Source organism: Gymnoscopelus braueri (genome assembly GCF_963280865.1).
Source record: "Gymnoscopelus braueri genome assembly, chromosome: 11".
Taxonomy (NCBI): Eukaryota; Metazoa; Chordata; class Actinopteri; order Myctophiformes; family Myctophidae; genus Gymnoscopelus; species Gymnoscopelus braueri.
Window position 1 is genome coordinate 17879060 of NC_137613.1, and position 18248 is coordinate 17897307.

At 41.4% G+C, this 18248-nt stretch overlaps 1 protein-coding gene across 5 annotated transcripts in view; it reads left to right on the plus strand.

Annotated features, from left to right (window-relative positions):
* rxrba (retinoid x receptor, beta a) overlaps positions 1-17710 on the plus strand; it is a 36144-nt gene extending 18434 nt beyond the window's left edge. For 3 of the 5 annotated variants that reach the window (XM_080442838.1, XM_080442840.1, XM_080442839.1), the window contains exons 10-13: positions 1075-1116; positions 6134-6225; positions 7345-7450; positions 8102-17710. In XM_080442838.1, coding sequence (XP_080298964.1) covers positions 1075-1116; positions 6134-6225; positions 7345-7450; positions 8102-8249 — 388 coding nt within the window. In that variant the 3' untranslated portion in view covers positions 8250-17710. The remainder of the gene's footprint in view (positions 1-1074; positions 1117-6133; positions 6226-7344; positions 7451-8101) is intronic. The other 2 variants (XM_080442841.1, XM_080442842.1) reach the window with 1 other exon arrangement.
* The last annotated feature ends 538 nt before the right edge of the window (positions 17711-18248 follow it).

The following is an 18248-nucleotide window of genomic DNA, read 5'->3' on the forward strand; positions in this document are numbered from 1 at the left end:
GATGGAGAACAATTTCACGATAAATTTAAATCTCTGTGATACGGTTATTGTGAGTGTTTTTTATAACGATAAGCGATAACGATTATAGTCCCATCCCTAGTATAAAGTTTCTCACCAAAAAGTGGAGAGTCCTAGGGTTCCCAAGGAGGCAAAAATCCAATGCAAAAACAATTGAGGAGGGAGACCACTGTACAATGCAAAAGTTATAGTTTTAATGACTTAAAACAGCGATAATTTACAAAAGAAATTGTTTAGGCAAACGAACAAACTTTTGGCCAAAAATCTTACAACGCGTTGTTTTCCGAGTACAAGAACTCCTCCTCAGGCGTACCACTGCTGCCTGAGGAAGAGTTCTTGTGCTCGGAACGCGTTGCGAAGTAGTTTGTAAGATTTTAAGCCAATCGTTTGTTCATATGTATAAAGTTTAAAGGTGGAACTTTGCTTATGTTTATGATTCTATTAGGAGGCATTTTGAGGAGTTTTACACAGAGGCTGGAGGTGATTCTTCTACAGCGAGCAGCCCTCGTCCCATAGAGCGTAGTCTGAAGTGTTTTGTCACAATAGGATAAGAGGATTCACAGGAAATAACAGAAGTTTCCCTTTAACTAAATGGGGAAATTAGTTTAATTCAATCAAATCTTTATCTTTCGAATCCAAACTGGCCCTGCCTGAGGTATTTTCAATCTACTTTTGTTTGCTTGTTTTTAATGATAATTAATTCAGTCCACTCCCCTTATTTCTGTCTTTGAGACAGACTTAGTTGGTAGACAGTCTTCGGTGAGAGATCAGCAACAGAGATAGGGTCTCTCAACCACACCATTGGACTGTAAAATTCGTAGTGTTAATTTAACTCTTAACAGTGTAAACATTTGCCTTTTTTCCACTTTAAGAGTTAAATTAACACTCAGGATTTTACCCTGTCTCTGGACAATGACCTACTATTTTGCCCAAGCTCATCAGGGGCAATAAACTGAAAAGACAAATGACAGCAGAGACAGTGGAAGGTCCAATGTGATAACACTGTGTACAACTGTGTAATGACATTTTAATAATGCCTTGTGATTGGATACACAGGGACAGTGCGCACAATGCTGAGGTTGGGGCCATATTTGACAGGTAAATACGTCACTACACACACACACACACACAACAAAGCAAATGCACACACAAAAACAAATACATACATAGTCATAGTTTCCTTTGGAATGTTTGAAGTCCAAAAAGGTACTACGCACATCTCTACTTTTATTTTCTTCACACGTGGATACTGCTTTAGTTTTCTATTGTGACATTCGTGCTGAAAAATCTCATCAATTAACCTGGTTGACGTAAGTATACTGACAATGTTTGGTTGTGTGGACAGTGGAATGTAGTCAGGTGGCTTAGCAAAATTACCGTTGCAAAGCGGATAAAAGCGCCAACTTTTTCATGGAACTTCTTTATGACTGATGGATTCTAGCCTAGGAGCCAAAACAAAAAAAACTGATCTAAAAAAATCGAATTAAAAAACAGGCCGATTCACTTTTTGGCTTATAACTTTTCAGACTAGGCTAGAATCCATCAGTAGGTCCTAAAAGAGCATTTGGCGCTTTTTCCCACTTCGTAACGGTAATGTTAAAAAAATTGCATTAAGCCACTGGACTAATAGTGGAGTGTCATGCTGCGTTCACACTAACGGCGCCAAAAGCTACTAAACTTCCAAGCGTGGTCAGCTACACTGTCGCTGTGTCGCCTGTTGCAGATTTGCTAAACACCCTTGTTGGCGTCATCAAGTGTGCGTCCGTGCGTGGGAGAGAAAAGCGAGAGACCGGGGCGCCGATGCCCTAGTGGTTAATACGCTCACCACATATAAGCTCTGCAGCAGCCTGATGGTGAGTCCCGGGTTCGACGGACGTTCACTCCCCGACTCTTTCCCCCCGTTTCCTGTCAAATCTCCACTATACTATCAATAAAAAAATATTCGAAAAGCTGATGCCACTTAAACCTTTCTTTTTTGGTAGCTTGTCACGCAGCGACAACTGCCAGGTGTCAGTTTGTAGCTTCATGTCGATGGCTTCCATTGAAAATGACTTGCATGTAGTCTGTCACTTTGTCGCTGCCAGTGTGAACGCAGCATTACAGTTTGTAGTCCTAAAATGTGGAAGTGAGTTCGCAATGGGTTTCCACTTTCCTGATAGAGTTTTCATGTTGCGACATAAATTACACCCGTTAATCACAAACTCATTTAGACCTGAGGCCAATTATAAAAACGCCGTCTAAATCCTAACCTAAGTTTATTATATGAAAAAATTATAAAAAACATGAATGTTGCTATATATGGAGCCAACTAATGTGACACGGATGTGGTCCCGCTTTGAAAGGTAAAAAGACGTATAGGTTACATCAGGTCTAAATGGGTTAAGGAATAGAGATTTGTTTGTTTTTTAAGGTTTAAAGATGTATATTATTTCCCTGTGTGGTTCACAAATTGTAAAAGTCCATTGGAAATCTGCAGTGGGAACCCAGGGTGGAGGTAACTAATGGGTTGGTATGCAAAAAGACGTCAACACTGAAGCACACCATTATACTGCTCTGGTCTGTGTGTACAGTATGTGTGTGTGTGTGTGTGTGTGTGTGTAGGGGGTGTAGAGGTCTGGTTTAGATCCCTGGACTGGTTCGGAAGGTCTGGGTGGGGACTTGGGAGAGTGAACAACCTTTCCCTGGCTCAGCAAATCGTCGCTGTCGGGCAGAAACCTCCTGTCTCCATATTCTAACTTTGTAAATTAACGCCCTACTTGATCATATTACAGCGCCACGGTGTATTTGAATCCTGAAAAGTAACAGTTTTGGACATATGAGGTTTCCACCCGACAGAGACTAAATAGTCCAAACGGTTCTCCTTGCACTTAACACCCTGTTCTGTGCCGACAGTAGAATGTTGGTAATAAACAGATTTTTTTGATTGTAGGATAAGGATTTGGTGCGATTTGGAAAAACAAAAAGCACAAGACTTATCTCCATTACCGCATGTCATGAACTTGTGAGTCGTCATGCTTTCCAGAGCGACGTGGATGAATTAAAAATAATTTGTTGATAAATTGGGTTACCGGCGTATCTGGGAATGAGGTCGCAGCAGTCTGCACTGATAGGGAAAAACAAGCCCTGTTTAGCTTCAATGAGAGGTTACCTCTTAACCCATTCAATCCGAGAATGCATCAAGATATTCTTTTGGCTATTCAAAAAATAGCAGATATACAAGCTCATCGCGCGGCAACAAGTGCCGCACTACGAGCTTGTAGATCTGCAATTTTCAGTCATCAAGTGTGCGTCCGTCCGTGTGTGGGAGAGAAAAGCGAGAGACCGGGGCGCCGATCGCCTAGTGGTTAATACGCTCACCACATATAGGTTCTGCAGCAGCCTGATGGCCAGTTAGGATTTAGAAGGCATTTGTAGAATTCCCTGAAGCAAAGATTTGAGTTACAAATGTTCACTTGAAAAGACATATATTCAAAGATTTGCAGAATGATTTTACAAAAGAAATTCAGATATACAGCTTGCAGATCTGCTATTTTTGAATAGCCAAAGTATAAGATAATGGGTAAAGTGGTTAAAATCTAAAGTGACAGATGCTTTCCATTTAGGGCGGGAACCCCTATTTGTAACTATACCTTTCAGGACAGGAACCCCTTCTGGGGGTTTTGTTGCTATGTACAGAATATAGCAACAACCATTTTTTGTAATTTTTGAATAAATGAAGTTTTTCAGAAAACTTAGGTCAGGATTTAGATGGCTTTTTTTTCGAATGGGCCTCAGGACCTGTGGGTTGGGACCCCCAGGTTGATTTTTGGGGTGGTTCCCCAGATGACCGTAAAGTGACAATTTAATGACTTCAAATGTGATTATTTTGGGGGGTTGTGGCCCGAAAAGGTTGAGAACCACTGCCCTAATGCAGTGGTTCTCAACCCTTTTCATATCAAGGTCCATTATTTATTAGGCATTTGAGCCACAGACCACCATTTGATGAGATTTAGACTCTCAGACCCAATAAGACTTAGAATATGTTGTGCCATTATTTCGTGCCATATATATTATTGTAATATTTTACATTCTGTAATTCTTTAGACTTCTTGTAAATCAAGTAATGCAGATGTTTAACAATAATTTAACTCTTGAGAGCGTAAAATTAAACCAAATGGATCTGTAAGGGTCCATTTGGTTTCATTTTACACAGTTAAAGATCTTTAAGGGTCAATTTGGTTAACAACTCCATCATTTCGCTCATTTCCTGATCTTAATGGATTAATAGCACCATCTTGAGGCCAGTTGAACTAAAATGTTTTTGGTTTTGTTAATATTTAAGGATCAGTGCTGTGTGTTACACCAGTTAGGTTATGAAAGATCTGTTACTACTGATTAATTACTTTGTCGCACAACGCCATTGTGTGCCGAAGAGCTGATCTACAAGCTCACAACGCTATTTATGAGTCTTTGTAGTGGTCACCAGTTCTTCAGAGCACTGGGGCAGCATGCTCAAAGTTGTGGAAAATTACTATATAAACGTGGCGTTTTAATTTAACAAGACATCGCGTCTAGTAACGCTGTGGCCTTCCTGTCCAGTCTTTCACTATTGATAGTAAGTTACTACTGTAGGCTAGCTATTCATGATTGAAGCTGCACGAATCGAAATTCAGTGGCGAAGCCCCACAATATGAAAAATCCAGTTGGCATTGCCTGTACTTGTTAGCACTTGTTCATTCTATGTCTCCTTTGGCCAAATGGAAATGGTGATGTATAAATAAATGTTTTTTATATATATATATCACATATATCATATCAAATATATCACTATAAAATGAATACTTGACCTATGAGCAGTGTTGGGCAGTAACACGTTACCTACTAATATATTACTATATTATTACTTTACCCAGTAATGAGTGGGTTAACTTATTACAGCTGCCAAAACAGTAATATTTTTACATATTACTGATCCAAGTAGCACTGTGTTACAATGAACAGGGTTTGTTTTTGTTTCTGACCGAGATAAAAGCATTCTGTCTTTGTTCTATTGGTTGTATTTTCTATGAGCCGGCGCGGCCGTGTGTCTGTGTCCAGACAGCTGTAGCTCCGTGGAGCAGCCCATTTAAACGGCAGAGTAGAAGGAACACTTTGCGAAGGTACAGGATCTTAGCTCATAGATTTGTTATTTTTAAGCATGCGCCATCACGCAAAGTTATTTTAGATACGTACAGGTCTGACGTCTGGCGGAGGTCCCGGTTTCCTCCGTGTGTTGGTTCAAAAACGAAGCCATGCATACTTTCAACAACACTTGGGAAGTATTGTCATTATTTTAAGTTCATTCAAAGATACAACAATTGTTGTCCATTGCAAACTTTGTGCGGGCAGCATAGGCTAATCGATTTCAACCGCAGTCTGTGAAGTATTCAACTGACATCTAAAGCCGAATAGGGACGCTAAAGTTCGAGGGTTCATGGTTAACCGATACAAATTTTATCCTAAAACATTAACAGTTTACAGGTTAACCATTGGCATATCCTGATGGTGCAGACTTTTCTTGCTGCAATGACCGAGGAGGCGGTTCCATTGTCTTGTATGTAGTTGCGTGAGCTGTGACTGCTCTACTTTTTGAAGGGAGATACAGACATGTAGAGCAGTGGTTCTCAACTTGTGGGTCGGACCCCCAGGGGGGAGGTCCCCACATGATTTTTTTTGGGGGGGTCCCCAGATGACGGAAGTGACAATTTAAGGACTTTTAAGACCTTTTTAATACCTAAAAAAAAGAAAAGAAGAAAGCCCATTACTGCATCAAAAGTAATTAACAAACTATACTATAAGAACTGGTCGAACATTGGCCAAATTGTCCTGAAAAGGCCTGAAAAGGTTCAAGAACCACTGATGTAGAGAACAGCGGACCACAGATTAGAGGTTGTTGCCATGTAAACTTAACAGAGTCTGCACTTTCTCCTTCCTCTGTCCTTTCCTGCCCCTCCCCCCTCTCTGTCCGCCTGTCCTCTCTGTCTCCCCGTCTTTAATCTTTGTCTCCATGTTTTTCTCTCCACACCTCATTCGATTCTCATTCTTCACCCCCCCCCCTCCATACCTCCACTCCTCTATGACGTCCACGTGTGTATAGGGTCCTGACAGAGTTGGTGAGTAAGATGAGAGATATGCAGATGGACAAGACGGAGCTGGGCTGCCTCCGAGCCATCATCCTTTTCAATCCAGGTTAGCCTACACACACACACACACATTTTAGGGTGCAGTAGTTTGCAGTAGAACTTTTTCTTTTTACTATGTATTTTTGGCGAAACATGCTATTTTCAACTGGGTATAACAAGAGAACGGGAGGTCACGATGACATTTTGTTTTTCACGGAAGCACAGTGATTTCCTCCGTGATTAGCGACCATCAGGGGATCGATCATAGCGGAGATAAATATTCTGTGGTTCCTGAAAAATGTGTCCGAATGCTTAAAAATGCTGGCAGAAGCTACCTGCCAGCATTAGAAAGGCCCTGGCAGTGAATGTGTTAAATTCAGTTGCAAAAAATACCCCCAAAAAAGCTCACCAGGGTGCAGCAGTTAAATCAAACTAATTGATTTAATCTGTTATATACACATTTTTAATATACTTTTTTTAAATGCAGTAGCAAAAAAATATCAGAAATAGCCTATTGCATGACTCTTATGAAAGCTCCTGTCATGTATATCGCAAGCACAATGGTGCCGTTTTCACATTGGACCTCTCCTTGGTTTAGCTTTGAAATATAGCATGTAGCTTGACCAAGACATCATTTTGCATCAGCTATATCACTATATTTTTTTAATCGACCTGAAAACATATGGCTATAGTATGCACCTCATGTAGGTGTGTGGTGTGTACATGGATAAAAAATCTCGCCACGACTGATTTCAGTCATTTATATTCCATAGAAGCCAGCGGCAGCATGTCTTCAATGGAAGCATGTTGCACACCGAAAATAGCCAATCTACAAGCTCTCAAGGCTATTTTCGGTTATTGTTTTAAGGTTAGAGAATTTGAAGTGGTCAAACTAGCAATATGTTCAGAGGCATCTTCCATAAAATCTTACTAGTCTCGGATGTTTCATATAAAAGGTTAAAACCTCGATCTGTGATTTCTTCACCTTGTTGGCAGTATGTAGAACAGCAGGAATAATAATACTAAGACATCATAATTTTACATATTGTGTAAATTGTTTAGGAAACAATTGTGGGGGTGGGGGCCTCCTTTCACTCTGTTTAATCACATAAGGACTGGGTCATGCAAACAATTTTCAGTCGTGAGATTTCCTTTTGCGTTAATCCTCGTGTGTATGCGTTGGCAGATGCCAAGGGCCTGTCGATCCCCAGTGAGGTGGAGCTGCTGAGAGAGAGGGTGTACGCCTCTCTGGAATCCTACTGCAAACAGAGATACCCCGATCAGCAGGGCAGGTAATGTTAACACACAGCGCCTGACATACAGTACATAGATGCACACACAATACTGTACCATGTTAAATAGCCTGTCATTCACACCAGTGGCCATCAAATGGTGTGCCACTGCCAAGTCACACTGGCGTGCCGCGAGTCCAGAGGTGCTTTGGGATTTTGTGACAACCACACATTATTATTGCAATATATAATATACAAAAAGTTATGCATTGTTTTTTAATTTACTAACAATTTTTTTGCACACTTGTTTCCCAATACTGGGGCAAATTGTATACCTTAAAAAATATGACCACCAGTGAGTCCCGGTACTCACTTCATTGAAAACCTAACAACATCACTGTATTATATTAGATTTATTAGATATATAGATATGTGACAATTAGTTGACTTTTGGTGCAAAAAGCCTGCATATATCGGTATCGGTTGATATCGGAAATTAGGAGTTGGACAATATCAATATCGAACAGCGTGTATCTTTCCAAATGAGACAGAGCCTATAATAATGTGTAAGGTATACTGTATACAATATATAGCTAATATCCTGTCCTGAGCTCAGTCAAATTCTCAGGAAACTGCAGAAAACCACTGGACCTTAACTCTACATCTGAAATGTACCCTGCCCCCTCCCCCCCTCCCTCCCGTCATCCTCAGGTTCGCCAAGCTCCTCCTCCGGCTCCCGGCGCTTCGCTCCATTGGTCTGAAGTGCTTGGAGCACCTGTTCTTCTTCAAGCTGATTGGTGACACGCCCATCGACACCTTCCTGATGGAGATGCTAGAGGCGCCCCACCAGATCCCCTAGAGGTGTTCTTCTCAGTCCGGTCTCGGCTCGGATCAGAAGCTGCCCCCGGGATTTCCAACACACCGCTCCCCTCGGTTGTCGCCATCAATTATGATTGGCTCTTCTGCCCGGGGGGCTTCACTATTACTGCAGCGCCCATCTGGTTCTGTTTGTCCCAGCACTCATACACACACACACGTCCATACATGTACATGTGTTGACATATACAGACACACACCCCTTGTAAACCTGTACATTCTTTTCACACACACACACACACACACAGACAGACTGTTGCACACACGCGTGTAACGTGTGAGTCTTGTCTCACAAACACACACGCCTTGAAACCCAACAGGGCTCCAGACTGTGAATATAAATGGTTGCATTTGCATCCATTTAACTTGGCTTTGTAACACATTTTTTTCCCTATGGGTCCCACCAGTTAGACTTTCAAAACTATTAAAGGTTGTTTTTCTCGATTTGAGCAAATTGTACAGTGCAGGAGTGTTGCTGTGTCTTATGGTTGCGCCGAAACAGGCCACAGTGTAACAATCAGTAGGATATTACGGTAGGTTAAATATAGCCCAAAATCTGGACGTGTTATCGACTTCTGCTGTGTTTCACCAAAATTGATGACCTTTTGAATTCTGACTCAGAGCTCTCACATTGATCAGTTGATCACAGGTGACGTTGGAAGGTAATTGATGGACAAAATTGCAATCCAGGACTCTTTGGAGGCCCTGTATTTGGAATGAGTGTACTTCAAAATCCTTTGACGAGGAGCCATTGGAGGGGAAGTCTGATGTAGCGTATCTTAAAGTTGCTGCAGTTAAAATGCTCCTAGTTGGATCTTGGAACCAAGCCGAACATCAACCAAATGTTTTAACCGTGCACACAGCGCCCTCTGGAGTCACAGTACTCGATGGTACCATCGAGTACTGTTCCATTGGAATACCGGGAAACTAATGGAGCAATCCCGAATTGGGTTACGTTTTCAATTCCTGATTGTATGGAACTTGGAAAAAGTACTTGAAAATGTTGTACTGTGTTGCTGTTTTTGGGGTCAACTGGCATTGGTAGTAATATCATTTTCTATAAATGCCTCCCCAATACAATTTCTTTTTTATTAACGCAGGCTATATTTCCCTTTGCGCTGGTGGGACCATCTGGAAAAACATAGTGCACCAGCGCCGCCAGTAGGAAGTGTTATGCCTGATTTATATACTTTGTTGCATGCAGGTGTAGTGCGCCGAACATAGCAGATCTACAAGCTCGCAACGCGTCACAATGTGGTGTTCGCCGCGTTGAGACTGAGAGCTTGTATAGATTGACTATTGTAAGTGTGCAACACGATGTGCAACCAATTATAAATCAGCTGTAACTCAGGCTTTAGTCTGGAGCTCTGCCCATGCTCAAATGACACAGCTCAGAACGACCATAATGCTGTCTGAAACACACACACACACACACACAATTTCCCACCCATACCCAGTGTTCCACCTTAGGGGTTAAGACTCAAGGAAATTCTGTCTCCTTTTAATCACACAGAAACGGTAAATGTCTTAAGTTTATTCTAAGTTAGCTTTTGGTTTCCCCATTCCCCTTCATCTCCGAGTGGGTTTTTATTTTTTGCTTCTTGCGATAAACTGGTAGACTTTTCTCCCTCTCTTGCTGTTAACTGGGGTTCCTTTGTTACACAATGCTTGCTGTATCTCTGTATATTATACTCATCGCCAGCCAGTTAGTTACTTGTGTATAGTTTAGCTTCTAAAAAAAAAGAAACAAAAACAGGTGCGTAGCATTCACAGTCAACACGTCAAACAGCTTCTTACCGATTGGTCGTCACGAGGTGTCTGACAGGCAAGACCTGCCCCTCCAATTGACTTCATCCAATCCGCCGTTGACGTTTGAATATTTGAATTTGCTTTCTTTTTGTTTTTGTTTTAGTTTTGTTTATTTTCCCTTGAATACTTGCGCTGAAACTTTTGAGTTTCTCCTTTTTGTTTTCGAAGTACTGTACTCATGAAATGAGAGCTTTTTTTTTTGTTTTTTTGGTTCCCAAAGCAATGAAATCAAGGAAATGGGGTGGAGGCCACTTTGTTTGACCCCCCCTCACCCTCCACCCCACCCTGATGCGCACAGCGGGCTTTGTAAAAAGAAAAAAAATAAGAATGACTTGAATTGAATTATGTTTTGTTTTATCTCTGTTCTCTTCTTTGTCCTCTCCGTTGTTTTGGCAGTTGGCTTACTTCTGTGCCAAAATGGCTAACACAGTTACCATTCTGGACAGCCGATAGGAAGCTGTTCCAGCTTTAATGCGAGACAAAAACATTTATTTTGCTTATTTCTTCATGCCCACACCTTGCCCTCATCTACTTCTATGGTGGTCATTTATGCACTTTTTTGTGAGTTGGAACTGTGTTAGGAAAAAAAAGAAAAAATCCCCCCCACCTCCCCTTCCCCCCCCAGAGAAATGACCGTCCGTTTTTAGACAAACTGGGATTGACCTATGGCCTAGGAGGTACTACGTGTAGGTTTTAATTTTTAATTAATTTTTATCAACACACATCACTGTTCAGTCAGAGGTGATGAGTTGTTTTTAAGCATTTTGCATCATAATTGGCCATTACCTTCACAGACAAAAACAAGAGTTGTTTGTCTGTTCTGTCCCAGCACTCACTGACGTCACCCTCCTTTCTTTCAAATGTGATTATATTCAGTGTTTTAATAACTTTGTACACATTTGCTGCCAATGTTGCATCACCATGGATGTTGATCTTTCCAAGTCATTTAAAAATAAAAACAAAACATAACACACATTTGTTTTTTGGCCCATCAGGATGGCTTTGGAGTGACACGATGGATTTGTACAGTATGAGTTTTTTTTTGCAGAAATCCTACACGTTCTCTCTGCTCGTTCATATTCATATTAAGCGCATTAGTTCAGTGCGCAGAGACTCTGTATAGTTGACCTCGTTTGTCTGTGAATTATATGAAAAAGTATCTTAACGATGCAAAAATGGCAGTTAACTTTTTATCAGTGATAGGTAGATGATAATCTCACACTATGCACCCAGAGGTGAAAAGACCTTGACTCATATATATCAGATATAATATGTTATGCAAGCAAATCAGGTTGCACAGGTTGTATGTTTTAACAGTTCAATAGACATGTTTTCTCTTTTTACAACATTTCGGAGCCCATTTTTACTGTAGTCGACTCCAATAAGTATAGATCTCGTCTCTCGCTTGATGTCGCCATGGCGCTGTCATTGAAACCGGGCGCTAAGTCGCCTACTCTTACTTCCTGTTTGTCTTGGTGTGATCTGATTGCCTGGTTTTGGTGACAACTGCACTCATCGTTTGCGGTTCAGTTGTGGGCAGCTGGCTCTTGAGCTTTCAGCTTTGGAAAACAAAGCTACATAAAACATAACCTGGGTATTTTAACCCATTAAGACCTGAGACCGATTCTACAAAAGCCTTCTAAATCAGTAGTTCTCACACTATCAAGATTTTTCAAAAATAGCAGATGTACAAGCTGTGATCTTGTATGTCTGCTATTTTTGAATAACCAACGGTAAAATCTAAAAACGATACGGATGCTTTCCCGGTCCTAATGGGTTAACAAACTTGGGATTATATTTAAAAAAAAAAGAACTACTCACACTTAAATGTGAGCAATACTCTGGATACAGATTTAAGTTCTACCACCTTTTTGATTTGTTTTTGTCAAAGTATTTTGAGTGTTTCAAGCTGAGAAGATTAGTAGTATTGGTTAGCAATTAGAACGGAAACTATAGGCTTTACACATTTTGCAGTATCATTCTACAGGGCAGGGGTTAACATTGTCCCCCAATCAGGTGCTAAATAACTAACGTGGTCTTTCAGTCAAAGACTTTACATGTTTACGCCAATGCAAACACACATTACGCACACAATGAGCCAAGAGTATGCAAGTACGCCGCCACATCAGATTGACCCATTTTGTTTTTTCCAGTCTTTGAACCTGAAATCTGTGAAAAAAATAAATAAACATTTCTCTCTCATAGCTCTTTTTTCCCCGCACTTTACTACTATAGCAATGTTTTTATCTTTTATTGCAGACAAAATTATAGCCAGCCTAGTAGCCAAATGCTAGTGAAGTTTGTCCAACTGGTTCTTAAAGTGGGATTTTGGCGACCCCCAGGGGCCCTTGAGTGGGTTCCAGGGGGTCCCCAGCTAAAGGTTGATAACAACAAAATCAGTTTAACCACTTTTAACACCATTTTATACTTGGGCTATTCAAAAATAGCCGTTCTACAAACTCACAATGTGACACAGTTTTCTGAAAATCTTGAAATATTTTGGATACATTAACATTTTTAACAAAAATATTGTATGGGGGTCCCTGGCACAAAACTCCTTTCAGATAGAGGTCCATGGCCAAATACATATCAATTTGGGGGTCCCTGACGTGAAATAGTTTGAGAAACACTGTTGTATTGTACCAGACCAGTGCAACAGGCCAGTCTTTTGCTCTGTTCTGAAACAACAGTCCGTCTAGTAAAGTGCGGAAATTGGCTGTAGAATACTGGCGATCCACTTGCTAGTTTGACTGGTGGATGAGAGAGTTCCATTCTCTGCCCTTGCACACAGTCCCAGTATTTGCTTCCAGAGAGGATATTTGGCTCCCCCTCATGTGATGTGGATTTGGAAGCCACCAGCAGCTAGCCTGTCGAACAGGAAAGTCTGCTAACACCCTGGGGCTTGTTATATGAGAGCACTGGCCCTCAGCATTTACAATACACACCCCATAGGCTGTTTTGGTTGTGGAGGCGCTTTGAAAATAGAAGTGAATTTGAGCATTCATTATGCCACCAGCAACAGGTCTGTTCATTTTCCATAATCAGAGAAACGTTGCCCACTGTTGATCAAGGTCTCGTCACTGTTTAGTTGGTGCACAGAGAACGTTGCTGCGGTGTGAACTTTTTGGGTGGCATCACCCTTCAGGGGCCCGTGGCTCTGACTAGAATTGACGCATGTCCCATGAATAATGCTGCAACATTACTGGATTCTACAGCTAGCAATCAAACTAGATCAAAACAGCCTTTGGCATGGTGATGGTGTTGCTAGTGGTCTGAATGTGGAACATTTAGAACCGATTGTTCTCAAAGAACAAACGCAGTTCACGAGTGCAACTCTTTAGGTCACTGTGTAAACTTTTACTAGCTCTAATAGAGGATAGGCTGACTCTTGGGCATGTGTAGCTCTACACTCTATTGAATAATCTTGTCTCATGATCAGTGTCGCAATGCTGAGTTGGAACGTGGTTGCACTGTATTTTAATGACGTGACGTGCACGTCGCTTAACACCTACACTACAGGTCACACAATGGACAATTGATATGCATCTAGGCTCATTCCTATGTTAATCCACCTGGTGTGAGTAGGGAGCCTTTGTAAACTTTGTTGAGGTGTGAATTTAAAGTAGTTTTAAACCTATGCGTGTGCCTGCACGTGGTCAAATAGGTTCCTGCACGGCGTGCAAGGCCGTCCCATGAGCAATGCAACCCTGCCCATGATATGTTAACAGTTTTTCCGGGTTGTGTGTTGTTTTCAATGGGCATACAATGCCAAATTCAGGACACTCATGGAAGAACTGCAACGGCGCCTGTGCAAATCAGCGTTGTTAGGCCCGTGCCATAAGGCTGAATGGCCACACAACTCCACGGTGCTGTGGGGCCTCAATGTATTTGTGCTTGCTGGGAGTGTACCTCTTGAATGTGAAAGCCTGCCGCTTTGTGATCATGCTTAGAGATGGGAATCATTGAAGGAACTGTTGGGTAATGACTTGGTCAACGGTCAAAATGCTTGTCTGTTAACCTGGCGTTTTGTTTTAAGCTTTTCCTGAGCGACAAGTGCAGCCATAGACTAGGTTAGAGTTTCTAGATCTCCAACATTTACAAGTGTACAGTTCCCAGACACGTTGATCCTGTAGAACAAGAGACTTTAAGTCATTCATATGAGGAATTGTCCGCAATTTAGTTGTCATGTCGATCACATGAGATTAGTTGGCAGTGAAATTTGTCTTAACTCCCATGCCTAATTATAATATTGAACAATTAATTTCTTGCTATGCTGTGTCTGTATGGTTTGATAAATGAACTTTGCTATGAGCTGAGGTTATTTAAATCTGAAATCCGAGCATAGCTAGCCTGAATTTCAATTGGCTAAGTTTAGCTAAACTTGGCCTGGAGTGGACGTGGTCAATCTTCTGTAACATAGATCTATGTGCTGCGGTGATGAATACCTCCATCCTGGCAAGCTTGCATACCTTTCGAAGGGTTCAAAAACAAGTTTGGGTATATTTATGATCTTGCATAGTTCCATCATGGGCACACATGGTTCTTATGGCTGTGACATGGATGTTTTGCACTTATTGCACTGGAAAACATTGAAGATGAACAAATGGGTCAATAAATGTTTTTATTTAAAATCTCAGTCAACCAAAATGCATTCCTTTTTGCCAAAAACACCCCAACAATTTGTTGAAAGCACGGCTATGTAAACTTGACAGATGGTAACAGAGCATCTGTCTGTCAGTAGGTTGTACTCATCCACAACGGACGTCACTCTATGTTCAGCTGAAACTGTCCATATCAGGGGCCCAGAACTATGCTTGGCTTAACTAAACTGACCTTCAGGTTTTGCCACGCTGTTTTAATGAGCTAAAAGGGTCTCGGTTTTGGGGAGGCTACATGCTGTATGCACATGCCCTGATATGCAAGTGTGTGTGTGTGTGTGTGGACTGTCTGCATCTGAACTTTAGTATGGTTGCCAAATCCTGTCAGTTTGACAGTGTTGTGATGAGCTCACATAGAGGATTGCTACTCAAAATGAAATGATGTGTAGAGGATCGCAGACCAGGCCCTACAGGGATGGCTTGATGCTTTAAAAGCATATCCCTCCCTCTTCATCTCTTCTCTGACTCGGCACTCTCTCCCAGGTCTTCACCGCTTGAATGTCAACCTAGTGCTGTTCCCTCACTCCACGCTGGGCTAAAAAGTGCTGGATTTGCTTCAGAATGGCCTTGCCTATGAATGGACTATAGTCTATAGAGAACATGTGTACCTGGAAAGAAAATACCTCTGTGAATGAGGCTTAAAAATGACATTGAGAGTAGTGTTGTCACGGCTCTGTTAGTTGTGATGTGCATTTGACAGTTAGGTCCATGCAACCGCTTAAATGGTGAAGTCAGTTTCCTATGAATGCTATAAGTTTGAGTGGTTGCTTTGATCCTTGGGTGAGTTTTCAGTGTCTTTTGATCGAAGTCTGCTCCAGAAGGTCAGTTGGCCAGGTGTGTTCAATGAATGGTTTTGATGCACGTGGAAATGAATAAGCCATGGCACCCAAGGCCATCTCAATCCATTATATCATCAGAGTGGGAGATTCTTTTTAACTGCAAGTGAGAGCTGCAAAGTCCCTGCCTTTAATATATAGTCAACTTTATTATATTTCTCCTATGTCTATAAAAGTGCAAAGCTGTTCACAGTTATTGGGTGTCAAGGGCAGGGACTCCTCCGCGCAATCTGTTCCTCTCCGCATACCTTACTTGATGGCAGAGCGGCGACGGACGGGTGGTCGGTCTCAGTTCGGGAGACTGGCGGACCGGCGCCCCACAGCCCAAAGATAATGTACGTGTCGTGGCGGGACGACACTCGAGGCAGACGACGCACGCTGTGAAACTTCTGTTTTAGACTGTAGCAGTAGAAATGTTGTCGCCGCTTTTGTTACTGTTTTTTTTTAAATTACCCGATTTATTTGGGATAATAAAAAAATAAACTTTTAGAAACTTTTATTTACTAGATCAAAGGCTGTGACTAATCATTAGGGTTGGAGTAACAGGTCCATTCTATTTTGATCATAAGAGGCTCACAATGCATTATGAAGCCTTCAGACCACCACCCTTAATTAATCCTACTAGTTTTATAACACTATGTTATGTAGACTTATTCCAGGTTATTGAGCTGTGTATTCACCTATGGAAAGGTACAAGTACACAGTATTTACTGTATCAGTACTTGGGGAAATCGTGAAATGAAAATATTACACAAGGGTGTAACATTGTAACAACAATACAAAGTACAGAGTGATTAAGAGCGCACAATGCTTATCCATGGCTTCATACACAGATTAACACGATGGAACAAGACCCAAGAAAAGTCGAAGTGTTACCGTTTATCTGTATCACTGCCAAACTGTTGGAAGCGGGCGGCCATGTTAGAATGCAGGGACACTCATGTCGAGTTCCCCCAGTGGCTCATTTGTGGGGTGTGTTCTGGTGTACTGTACTGTACTGTACTGTACAGTGCAGTAAAGAGTGTGTACTACTAAAGTTAGGCCTTTGTAGTGTATACTAGAAAGGGTCCCCAAATAGGAATGGTTTCACAGCAGGTGTGGAGAGGGCTGGACTGGTCAAGGACAGAGTGAGAAGTTGACCAGTTAGTGCCCCCCCCCCCTCTCGGGTGCTTATTAAGCTGTGTATTGGTGCTTTTTATCTGGGTTTTTCTGCTTTGGTTTCTAAAAGAGGACGGGCCAATGACTGAATTAGGAATATTTGACTGGGCTAACCTAACCACAGATCTAGCTCCGCACATCTTTTTATCTTCTCTTTTTTTTTGTGGTGGGAGGGGGGAATTAAGTTGGTTTTCTCTTTGTTTGTTTGGGTCCATTGCAAAACTAGTGTTTTGACATTGTTGGATCGTGCATGTGGCTGTAGCTAAACACTGCCAGCCAAGAAAGGAAAAAATAAACATAAAGAAATCTCTATTGAATTAGCTTCAGATTAGGCGAGGACTTCGCCAAGGGTGGGTTTGTTTGAGTGAGTGAGAGAGAGAGAGAGAGAGAGAGGTAGGGGTGGGAATTCATCCAAGAACTTCAGGATCAGCTGTTAAGTTGTCAACGGAGAAGGAAAAAGAAAAAACGAACAAAAGCTATTTTTCAGTAGATCTAGAATCTTCCTCTTATCGTTTACTCTTCTTCACCAATACTTGTACACACACACACACACACACACACACACACACACACACACACACACACACACACACACACACACACACACACACACACACACACACACAGCACTTCTTCTTTGTATGTTTCCTTTCGTCTCTCGACTGCGCTCGTTCCTTTTTATTACCGAGTATTAAAAACATTTAAACTTCTTATATAAAAATGGGATCTTCACTTTAAAATGTCTCTCTTTTAATTTTATTTTACTCTTAATGTCTCCCTCTCTCTCTCTGGCCTGTTGTTTGTCCTGTTTGTATCTCCAGCACACATGCAGAGCTGATTGGCTATTTTGTGTGCTTTGGGAAAGAAAGGAAAAGAAAAACATGAATACTGTTGTCCCCCCCCCCCCCTTTCAATCACTAATTCTGATTCTTGTTTCTGTTTGTTGAATCATGTCTGAGTAAAGGTTTTAATACTGTAACTTACCTGGACTGTCACTCATTCTTTCCTTTGGAGTTTTCTTCTTTCCTCTTCCAGAAATGCTCATGGTTTGAAACATTGCAAATGAAATGCATCAAGATCACAATAGTGCCACATATGTTTTAATCATTATGTATTGTACAATAAAAGGCAGCCTCCGCACACTCAAAATCAGTTTCAATTTTTATATAGCAAGCTTTCGGTCATAGACCTTCTTCAGGCATGACTCTGACCGGAAGCTTGCTATATAAAAAATAAAATGTATCCGTTTTGAGGAGGCTGCCTTTTATTGTTCATTATGGTTTCCTTTTGGCTCCAGCACCTCACCCAAGTCTACTGGTAGATGAGCAGTGTTTTTTTTTGTTCACAATTATGTATTATCTATTGTAAAAGAAAATATTCCAAGAGGGACATGTGGGTTTAGGGATTGGGTTAGTACACTGAGACAGCTGCAGTAACAACAACACCACAGTTATCTATTAACATCAATGATCAGAATAGTTTCCAAGTAACTTTCCGAAAGTACTTAAATTAAATCGTCCA